This window comes from Anabrus simplex, chromosome 1 (genome assembly GCF_040414725.1).
Source record: "Anabrus simplex isolate iqAnaSimp1 chromosome 1, ASM4041472v1, whole genome shotgun sequence".
Taxonomy (NCBI): Eukaryota; Metazoa; Arthropoda; class Insecta; order Orthoptera; family Tettigoniidae; genus Anabrus; species Anabrus simplex.
In genome coordinates this window covers 1,092,192,388-1,092,204,345 of record NC_090265.1, presented here as the reverse complement: position 1 = coordinate 1,092,204,345, position 11,958 = coordinate 1,092,192,388, and the positions used below count along the sequence as shown (strand labels likewise).

At 38.3% G+C, this 11,958-nt stretch overlaps 1 protein-coding gene across 1 annotated transcript in view; it reads left to right on the top strand.

The window, feature by feature from the left end:
- Positions 1–9,489: 9,489 nt before the first annotated feature.
- The window catches only part of LOC136858031 (proliferation-associated protein 2G4), a 164,825-nt gene continuing 162,356 nt past the window's right edge, over positions 9,490–11,958 (top strand). Inside the window, exons 1-2 of the mRNA XM_067137246.2 lie at positions 9,490–9,610; positions 9,940–10,068. Coding sequence (XP_066993347.2) covers positions 9,526–9,610; positions 9,940–10,068 — 214 coding nt within the window. The 5' untranslated portion in view covers positions 9,490–9,525. The remainder of the gene's footprint in view (positions 9,611–9,939; positions 10,069–11,958) is intronic.

Sequence of the window (11,958 nt, the reverse complement as noted above, 5' to 3'; positions counted from 1 at the left end):
AGGCACAACTTACAAATTGAAGGGTAATGTTATACAGGGGTATTTTGTACACAACCTACCGGGCCGTTGCGGAAAAGAACAGGCTAAGTAGATGGCCCGAAACACAAATTGAATGGAGGCGTACAGTGCTCCAGGGTAGTGAAAACTTAAGAACCTAAAGGGCAGTAGGGGTGAAACATGGGCTATTCCCAAAATGCTGAGGTGACTCGTATCGGAAGTAATTTACCACATTACAGAATGAAAAAATTTTAAACGTAGTCAACTCAAACCAAGCTGAAGGGGAGCTCGAGAGGGTAATTCACTCTCTATCCCCGATTTACATTTAAAGAGTTTACGAAGTTTTTACATTAACCGAAAGAAGATTTACATTTTAGAAAAGTTGGTTACATAGTTAAAGATTCGGGACTTTCCCTCGGGTTAAACTGCGGAGATATCAAGAAAGAAAGATGTTATGTGGCCATTACCTTGTAGATGTACTGCTGACCGATGAAATAGGCTGCCCGCCTCCTGCTTTGAAACACACACTCAATAAGATGACTATCAAGTGGCCAAAAGATGTGAAAAGCCGCAGTTTATAAACCCTTAGGGAAGGTTCGAGATCATTCATGAATAAACCAGCCACACCCTCTCCATTTAATTGGTCCAATTCAAAGTTACACTTCAGGATCGAGCAAGAAGCCAGTGATTGTTAGAAAATTAATTACAGAAATTGGAGATTGGTTAGATTCAAAACTGGCGGAAAGCAAAAGAACACATTGCCAACCCAAAAATAAATGAACATCAATTAGGAAAAAACTTATGAATACAAAACTTCTTTAAATCAAAAGTTCTTTCACTTCGCACCAGGGTGCATGATCATAGTTTTTGTAGTGTCATCTGTGGGAAAATGTCCAAACTTCTTGATGAATGGCAACCGAAACACTGATAAATTCAGTCAGTGTAGGCAACTGCACAATAACAAAATTACTCGATATTTTAGTGGTGACAACTTCTGATTAAATTTCTAAGTAGGGGTAGTTTCAGTTTCACTGTTTTACAAATAGAGGAGTTCATTTAGGCGCTAGTTTTAAATGCGCGGCATTAAGGTGTACCTTCCGGTACAGAAACCACAAAGAATGAGATTTCAATTGTTCAACATGTAGCAATTCTTTTAGATGAAACATCAAAAATAGAAACAAAACACAACTTACCACCACCATCAGATGTGTTCATCACCAGACAGCACAGGTTCGAGAAACGTTTATTTCCTTCTTTGACGTGAGTGCAGATAGATCCACTAATGGTTTACTTAATTATGACATCAGAGAAAAATGTTTACCCAGACATACAACGGTGCTGCATTGATTGCTGGTGAACTAAATGGACCAAAAAGCAAAGTTCAAGAAAAGTACTCTAGAGCTGTCATAGTTCACTGTTTCATTCACGTTCTAAATCTAGTCTTATCTCACTCAGCTATGAGTATTAAGGAGTGCCGTATCTTTCTCCAAGCTCTCAATGGATTAAGTAGCTTCTTCTCTAAGTCTACAAAACTCACTCATGATCATACTGATTATTTTAACAAGGAAATTCCATGAAATGCACCAACAAGATAGAATTCCTCTTCCAGAGTGGGAAATGTTGTTAATGAGAACCGTGAATTGCTGGTGGACTTCTTTCAAATTATACTAGACAACTCATCAGACTGGGGAAATGAAACTGTATCCTTCGCACGGGATATTTGTCTTTTCTTTCAGAGTTTGAGGCCAGATTCCATCTTTATCTTTTATAAAATATATATTTTATACTGCCATTTAAACTACTTACCTTTTTGGATCGTTCGAAACTGGCTAAGAACTTCCAGGAGCTGAATGATGGTCTCTTGGACTAATGAACAAAGTGCAAAAGGCAAACGTCTATTAACATAGAAACAGAGGGAAACGGTCTGAAGATTAGCATTAAAACTAACTAATGGGGATACAGGGCGTCTAATATTCACTTACGTAACATGCAACGATACTCCAACCACAGTAAAAATCACTTGACTTATCAATCTGTTTTCTTTGTACCCTGCACCGTCACAGCAGAGGTATCGTGTTCTGCGATATAATTTTTTACCAGACAGTGACAACGAAATTAAAATGTGATCCAAAGTATTTATTTCCCAATAACGACCATTAATTATCTTGAGGTGAAAGTAACAGCTCTCACACAATAAAATCTAACAGCTCCCCAGATAACGTCAAGGTTTCGTAAAAAATGGCTTCCGACAATCCCCATAGAGACTACCTCCCATAAATCAAAGACGCCAGTGAACCAAGACCGGCAGAAAAATAAACTAATATGGAACTCAAAAATGTATAAAGGAGTTGCCATAGTTACAGAAAAAAACATGAGTCAGAAAGCAAATAAAATGAGAGAAAAATACCCAAATAAACATATTAATCGGCCGAGGAAGCCCGAAACAATGGTAAGATAAAATAAGAATAATGATCAAAACAAATATCAAATGAAAAGTAACACAGGTCCGATAACCACTCCACACTCACACGCAGTCAGAGCAAATACACGAAGCAGAGGTATAAAAGAATAATATCAAGACACGTTAGGACAAGAATCGTAACAGTATGACATGATTCAGTCAACGGCTCATGAGAGAGGGATTTGAAGCAATATGAAATGATGTTTTAATGGTGTTGAATACGAAGAAGTGCTGCGAAAGAGAAAACGCCTGGAAAGTGATATGGTGAAATCTAAGAGAATATATTTTGAAATAATAGACAATGTGACAAATCACATTTTAGGCAGGGTTGGAATCTTGCCCCAACTGGAATTTCTTTCATTACTTGAACCAACCAAATTTGAAGTGAACAAATTAAATTTTCCTCTTCCCGCTCTAGATGCGCAGAAAATGAAACACAAATCAATGTTTGATGTTGTTCGACTAAAAAATGAACTGGCTGTCTTATATTCCGTGGGGGATTTTTGTGCCAAATACCCTCACGAACTGACAACACATTTGAAATCAAAACAAATACACGCGGTATTTCCTGAATTACATAAATTGACATTATATGCTTTGACCATACCAAGCACATCTGCAGTGGAAGAAAGATCATTTTCTGCACTTCAACGAATCAAATCCTTTCAAAGGACAACAAAGATTGAACACCCTTGCACTGATGTCCATTGCGAAGAAGAAGTTACGAGAAATCAAAAAAACCGCTAACATTCCACAGTGGCGTTACTGTGGCGTTTTCCAAACAAGACGCAGAATGGAGTTCTCCTTCAAGTAAAGTAGGTAATTGTTTATTTTACTAATTTGCTATCAGAATCGGCATGGTCCTGGGTTTGATGTCAGAAGCCATAAATTATGCTAACTTACCAATGTGTTCAAGATATTGTGCGGGGCCGATGAAGTATTACGTACCGTACATGTTTACAGTTCAAACTTCGCTTATTCTGCTGAGAGAAGTGAAAGGAAAGAACTGAGCAATGCTTATTGTAAACAGACGAAACTGAACATTTCCAATTATTAAACAAAGAATGGAATATTGTTCAACACATTTATATAATTTTTGTTATTTTCATTCGTTTTTCAATTATGTTTACTGTTATTAATTTAACACCTATACACTTCTACTTCAGAATGGACTCTGCAGTATTGAAACCAGTCGTTTGGCCAGAGATGTAACGTAAAGAAATTAGATAAACCTTACTTAAGGACAAAAGGTTCAGGGGGCCAAAGTTTTATATTTGCTTACAGCGCGAGGAGGGCGAGGGAAGGTTATAAGTTATAAGGTACTACAAATTGTTATGCTTAGGTAATACTTGAACGGTCGCTAAGTAGCATGTACACATTAAGATCCAAACTGTTGCAGAGGGCACTGCACGCCACTGTCACCAGTAGAGACACTACCTTGTAGGCAATATAGTCTTGTTCTTTGAGGGCGCTAGCCATCATGTGTCGAATCTTGTGGTGTCGACTATTACTCAAAACATCTCCAAATGGACAAGCGGGCAACTATTTCGTGCTGTCTGTGTTAATGGCGACAGAGTGTGTTGTCCTGGAATCTGCCTGGTAATAAGCGAACTGCGGCAGCATTGGCTGTCATCCTAGTTGATTCCCGACATCCTGAACATGAAAGAATATGGCGATCCGGTATCCACTCATTAGCTGGTGTGTATTCCTGAAATAATGTGATACTCTTACCTTATTAGGCAATTCGCTTCAGTGCAAAAAATCACTTTCTCGTAATTCAGTACGAATCTTCCTTGTATCAGGATAATGAGTCCGACTATTGTTTTTTAATTCAGTCCTTTCAATGCCAAGTTGATTCAAGCAGTCATAACTCTCTGATTTTAGGTCCCTTGTGTCATTTTTATAAGTAACCTTGAAATTTGGTACCAAAATGTAAAATTTAAAACCTAATTATTCCTGTTGCTGTTCTTCCGCAAAATGTTCATGTTTGAATTTGAAACTTTTAAAGAACTTCTCTCGAAATGGTCCTGTTTCTTTAGAATCAAATGTTAGCACAATAAAGTTTTTTAAATGTGAACACAAAAGATAGGAACATGTATTTATTTATGTTGTATTTCAATCTTTATAGAATGTTTAACTTTCAAAATAAAAATCTATTAATAAATTAGTTTTGTAATCTTATAGTACGGTAAGTACTTTGCATATATTAAATGTATATCAGTTGCATTAAATAACTGATGTAGGTAAATTGATATGTATTATTATTATTATTGATAGCATGACGAATAGAATACCTAGTGAGATCAATTACCGAGTTCAAGCGCGCTCCGGCAGACTTATGTTATAACGTCAGAAAGTTGAAAATAATATTCTCAATCCCCATGACGAAATATATATGGATGAATGAATGAAAATCATTCAATCAATACTGATCTGCATTTAGGGCAGTCGCCCATGTGGCAGATTCCCTATCTGTTGTTTTCCTAGCCTTTATTCAATGATTTCAAAGAATTTGGAAATTTATTAAACATCTCCCTTGGTAAGTTATTCCAATCCCTAACTCCCCTTCCTATAAATGAATATTTGACCCAATTTTTCTCCTTGAAATCCAACTTTATCTTCATATTGTGATCTTTCCTACTCTTAAAGAATCCAATCAAATTTATTTGTCTACTAATGTCATTCCACGCCATCTCTCCGCTGACAGCTCGGAACGTACCACTCGAGCAGCTCGCCTTCTTTCTCCCAAATCTTCCTAGCCCATACAATGGAACCATACTCTAGTTATTTAATAAGAGAAAACACGAAATAAAATGGAACATTGCGAAAAGCGCAAGAAATATTGTGCCTTACATACTTTAAAATACTATTTAAATGGAGCACATAATATATTAAATATTCCATGTTCTTAATCTGCCCTTGTAGGAAATTAATCCAAGCTTTGACTGAGGAAAGAGACATTTAGCTCGTGTTAAATTACGAGTTGCGTTATTTGGTCGCATTTTGAAAGACGCTGTTGGTTTTTGGACATCGGTTAGAGCACTACACTGGCCATGGATATCACTACCACTAGGTTGATCTTGAAACTTAACGCTCATTGTTGCCATCGCTGTTTCTTTCATTACTTGATTCTTAATTCGTATCCTCTTGGTAATATCTTCATTCCTTTTCCTACTGGGTGTCTTTCGCGATTTTACCTCAGTGGTTGGGTATTTCGGTAAATTTGGAAACATACCTGGGGATTCGAGATGAACAGATAAAGATGCTACTTCCCGGGAGAGACATACCTTTGGATATCCTTTGTTATATAAGGTATACGGTAACTTATTAATGGTATGAATAGGGACAGAAAGGGAAAAATAATAATTTATTCTTTAAAAAGTCAACGAAATTTTTTTTCATTTAAGGGAAATTGAAGTGTTCTTCATTCTTTTACCTTTTCAGAAAGTCTAGATTTATACAAAAACAATTTTTTCTCAGGGTGGCCAGCCTGTAAGGTAGCTGACGTTTTGGCGCCTTTTTTTGTTCAGAAAAACTTTAGTTGTGAGCTAATTTCAGAGGCTGAAACGGTGTGTTAGGATTATACAGTAATTACATTCTGTGATATTCTTTGAACTATTTCGGAAGTTTATTGAAGATTCCAGTGTCTAAACTGTGCATTATTATTATTATTATTATTATTATTATTATTATTATTATTATTATTATTATTATTATTATTATTATTATTATTATTATTATTATTATTATTATTATTATTATTATTATTATTATTATTATTATTAGAGACTTGTACCATATAACTTGAAAGTGGGGTGAATAGGGACAATGAGAAGAAAGTATAAGAGAGCCCCTCATTCAAAAACTAATTTACCTGTGGATGCTGAAACAGTGAAAAAGACCATTTTGAAAGTTGGCATGTCAATACTTTCAGCAGCGGAGAAATTCAACATTTCAAAATATGCTTGACAAAGATATGTTACTAACACAAATGGAGAAAGGTGGGCAGACAATTTTATCACATGATTTCGTGGAGGAATGGTAGAGTGTATTCTGACATGTTGTAGAACAAGGAATAGGGGAAGACAGCTGGGTGAATGTGAAAATTTTATATGATCGAGCTGTGAAAAATGTCTTTGTAGGAAAGGTACTGAAAGTGATAAACCCAGGACGAAATTACCTAGGAATTTTTCTCAGGCAGTATACGAAAGTGTCTGGTATTTAACTGTTCCGAACAGTGGCGTATGCTGGTATCAAGACGTGGGCTACCACTAGACTTAGGCTACCCCTTTTCGATAGTTGATTTAGGGAACATCAAGCCTTAAGCATTTTGAGCTGCAGCCAACAGCCAACGGAGTTGCCCGCTGTGTTGTCAAGGCTGCTTCACAAGCTACTGCCTCGGCCTCTGCCACCGCCAATACTCAACACCTGATCAATCGAATTGGTAGCCTAAGGTTTAGCAAATTGGAGTCCAGCTTTGAGGCTAAATGAATAGAATGCTTTGTCTTTGGTCCGACGGCCCCGGTTCAATTTTCAGAATCAACCCCCTCATAGTGTTAATTCCCCTGACTTGGGAACTGGGTGTTTATGACGTCTTCGCCATTCATTTTGTCCTTATTAGGTCACCACCAAGCTTATGTAGATGCCATGCACCATTATTATTATTATTGTTATTATTATTATTATTATTATTATTATTATTATTATTATTATTATTATTATTATTATTATTATTAACATCATCATCATAATCGTTAAATAACAATGTTGAATTTTACAGCGGTCGTACCCATCGTTCAATGGTTAATTACCTTCCTCGGAAGAACAGTGGTGGTATCCGACCCATGATCACGGGTTCGATTCCAACCTACAAAAGAGAACACTAAACCTGAAAGATTGCGTTTTATTTTAGCAGATCTACCAATAAAAAGAAAACTATATTACTCCTATAACAGTGTCCTCCTACAAGGGTGTAGAAGTAAACGGGAGTGAAATACCAGCACTCCGTCATCTATCTTATATAAGGCAGAAGGATGAGGTGAGGAAGTATATACGATGAGTAACGCATGGTGATAGTTAGCGGTGGCGATTTGACGGACCGAAGCCTAGCACAGCTATCCTCCGCCGGTCCCCGCGCCTGTAGGCAGACAGCAGCAAGCCGCGTGAGGCGAGTCGATGGGAAGGGACGAGAGTCTGGGCTGCAATAGCAGTCTCCGAAGCCTTGTTCTCAGAAATACGTGCGACGTGTTTTCTCCTTGCTTTCAAGTTTTGCAAATGGAGCAATGTGTCAAATGCTTACAATATAACGTGCTTTAGATTTCCATCGCTCGCATTTGAGGTTTGGGCTTCACTGATAGCCTTGGTAGCCCTCAGTATACGCCACTGGTTCCGAAATGTAACTGATGAGTTTGAGCAGACACAGGTGATAACATTCTGAAGCCACCGGTTGTAAGAAGGGGAAGATATACTTTCAGTGAATTGTAAAGATTTCTGTTTGTTTGTTGTGCCAAACATGTAAATTCTGCACCCATAATAAATACATTGTACATTAAAAGCTGTTTAGAAACATACAACGTGTCCCAATCAACACAAACACCGGTTAGAATAGGGACATCCATTTAAAAAACAGTGTCCCTATTGACCCTATCACTGGGGTGAATAGGGACAGCCCTTTAAAATAATATATACAGTTCTACAACTACAGGAGAGTATTCTGTATGTATAAAATATAAATACGCGAATTCTTTTTTAATCAAAGAATACTCCATTAAAGTTAACCAGTTCCTTCAAAAGTTACTAAGAAAAAAACAAAAAAAAACCTCTCCCTATTCACCCCATTTTACGGTATGAGACACCGCTCCTGGTTGTAATTTCCACCTAACACGAGGAAGTTCAACGTTTTTCTCGTACACAAGGAAAAAGTCGAAATAAATTAAATCTGCCAAAAAATGCTGGTTTCATATTCTGCTTTTGGCTGACAATTGCTTATCTTTCCGCGGAATAACTCTCGTATACTTCGCAAACAGATTAATTTCTTTTAGAGGTATAAGAAAATAGTCTACCATCAGGCTTCCTTCCGTAACTCGGTTTACAGCCAGGAACGAAACAGTACGATATTTTCTCGAAATTATAGAAAACTAGTTGATTGCATACACAAACCACTGCACAGATATTAATACAGACTTTTGGAAAGTATCAAAAGAAACTCATTCCCTGGATAGGCTTTAAAATTATCACCATGACTTCGCGCACACACACTATTACCTTCGTCGACAATTTGGCGCACGTGTTGTTGCAGCTGGTTCTTTGGGACTACAGCACCACACTCCGGCGGGGCCACCAACGACAATGTTAAAAGAGCGGAGTATTCATACTTTATAGGTACCGGTACTCTATTCGTCATGTTGATAAATTTGATCCTATTTCATTGTGGGTGCCCAATTTTGTTTCCTGCAGGTGGGCCTGTATAGACTAGTCACGCCTCTGATACCGTCTGAATACCGTCCACAGTAGAGAAGTGTAGTGTGGAAAATGTTTCAAATAGACCACGTAAAAGCTTTCATACTGATAAGGCATTATGCACACTCGTGCAAGCTTCTTTATTGCCGGGTCAAATAGGAAAAGGAAAAAAAATGAAAGAAAAAACTTTGTCCCTGTTATGTCTATTAAAATTCTTTAGAATACGTGAGAATATAAATGATAAGTTTAAATATAAATGATAAATGAGCGATTTACACCCTTCTTTTATTTGTTTATTTGACTGCAATAAATGTATTATTTTTAAAAATGTAACATAAATGTATACATAGGCCTCAGAAGTACATTAAATTTTGACTTTTAAAGTGATCATACGTACAAAATACATTTATCCTAAGTCTTGGAATTACGTATTTTTTCCATTAACTGTCATATATTTGTTTAAGATTATTTTATTCTGTATTCTTGTTAGGAAGTGAATAGATTTCACTTTGCAACTATGGAGTCCTGTTTATTAACTTTGCTCTTTTGATTTCATCGACTTCCCGCTTCTCTGTCACGTGACATGGCACTTGCAGTACGACGAAGACATGGCCGACAAAGAAGAAGCTGAGAAAACTATCGCCGAAGACTTGGTTGTCACCAAGTATAAAATGGCTGGCGATATTGTGAACCGTAAGATTTACGTCATGTTGAATATTTCTGTCAGGGTTTGTAATGAAAGTGATCTCGATCTCGTACAGTCGCATAATAATTCAGCGTTTTGTTTGTAGCCCATATGGAATGCTCGTTGTGGGACAGGGTATGCCATGTGGGCATAATACAGATAATTATATTTCCTGTCTTTGTTGTGCGACGTATCGAATTTGTGTGAAGTCTTTTATTGGAGTTGATATTAAAGGTTTCATATTATATTAAATTGTTTGATATATAGCTATCGAATAAGGAGTTAGACGAAATTTCATTCCTTTGAACTCTTACGTGTGTGTTTGATGTTATTACAGGTGCTCTGAAACAGGTTATTGCCATATGCAATGTCGGTGCTAGTGTGCGTCAAATCTGTGAGCTTGGAGATTCAGTATTGGAAGAGGAGACGGGTAAAGTTTTCAAGAAAGAGAAGGAAATGAAAAAAGGTATGTTGAATTGTAGGTTATTTTTTTTTTTTACATTTGATATGATGAATATAGTCTAACTCTAGTTCTATTTCAGGTGTTATTGATAGTTAAAACATCTAGGATATCAGCCCTTCCAGGTATATTCTGTAATTGCTGGAATTTAACTTTCCAATGTCTGCGAGACTGTACTTGAGATGTAAGTTAATGCCAGTTTGGCAGTTTTGATATGAGTCTGTTGGGTCATCAGCACAGAGGCTGGTTGAATAGCACCACCAAAGGCTATGCAGTTATAGGGAAACTGCAAAAACCAAAGGCAGAGCCCAAATGAGGTGTGCTAGGCAAGATGAGGAGTGAGGTAGTTTGCCATTGCTTTCCTCACTGGACCAGAAGGTGCTACTGCAGCACGACTGATCCTATGAGCAACACCTTTTATAACACTCAGACACTAGTTGTGCTCCAAATGTCATTATCCAGCACCACCCATACCCCAGCATCTTCCATATTGTCACAGTCATGGATGAGACTGGGACTTCGGTGGAAGCTACACTTTGTCTGTGCCAAGAGATACGAGGGCAGAAGCCTAGTGTAGGCACTCCACTCACTCCGCATGCTGTACAGGAAAGCTCGGCGGCCGGTGATGCTGTTTTATTTTTACTTCACGGGATTGCCGATAGGAGTGTCCTGTACGATCTGCGAGCGATCTGCGAACTGTTGCCAACTAAGGAAAAATCCACCAAAAGCCAAGCCCGCGAAATTTGTTGTTGTATTGCTATGGCTTTGTGCGGAGGTTGCGAGGTGAAAATTCGTTCATTTAATCGTTTGGAGCAGAATTTAGACGAGCTTTTGGACGTTTATCAACGGCACGGTTTGATAACGAGAGAGAGGAACTGTGAAAAGTGTGGTGGGCTCACAAAATTAAGTGTAGTGAGGAATAAAGTTATTTTCCGGTGCAATCGGCGCGTAGGAGGGGTAAAGTGTACGTGGAACGTGAGTGCGAGGAAGAACACTTTCTTCGAAAAGTCACGACTTTCGTTACATCAAATAGGGCTACTTTCTGTGTTGTGGTGTCTCTTAAGCAAGCCGCAAACCCCTCTTCTTCAGTTGGAGCTTGGTGTTGCGAAGCAGACAATTATTGACTGGAGGAGCTTTTGCCGTGAGGTGTGTGTGTGGCCTGGGTAGACAGGAACAAAAAGAGAATTGGAGGGGTGGGAGTGATCGTCGAAATTGACGAAAGTAAATTTGGTAAATCGAAATATCACAGGGGAAGGAATATTACAGGACAGTGGCTGTTTGGGGGGGTAGAGAGGGACAATTTCAAGAATTTTTTTGTTATTCCTGTGGAAAGAAGGGATAAACAGACCCTGTTAGCGATTATTCAGGAGTGGATTTTACCTGGATCTATTATTATTTCAGACTGCTGGAAAGCATACGATTGCTTAGAGGACGAGGGATTTGTTCATCTCAGAGTAAACCATTCCCTGCAGTTTGTTGACTCTTGGAGGAGTGGAAGAGTTAATAGGGCAAACAGGCGTCAAATGCCGGGTGGTGGGGTTTCCGTCCACACCCAAAACATTGAGAACAGGTGGCGTCACCTTAAACACGGCAGCTACTCCATTCCGGCATTCGGAAGAAAAAAGGGACACTTTGTAGGCTACCTTGCCGAATTTCTATTTAAAAGTGCTTTCCCCTTAGGAGAGAGAGTACACCATTTCTTCAGAGCTGCCGGAGATCTCTACCCTCCCCTGCATTAAGGTAGGTTTTAAATTTCATTACATTATTTTGTATATATATGTTAGGTTACAACCACTAAATAACTTTTTTCTTGCCGTGCGGGCAGTATGCGCCGCGGCCATAGGTAAGAGCCTCTCGAAGGGAGTGTGGCTCCCGAAGGGAGCCACTGTTCTCATG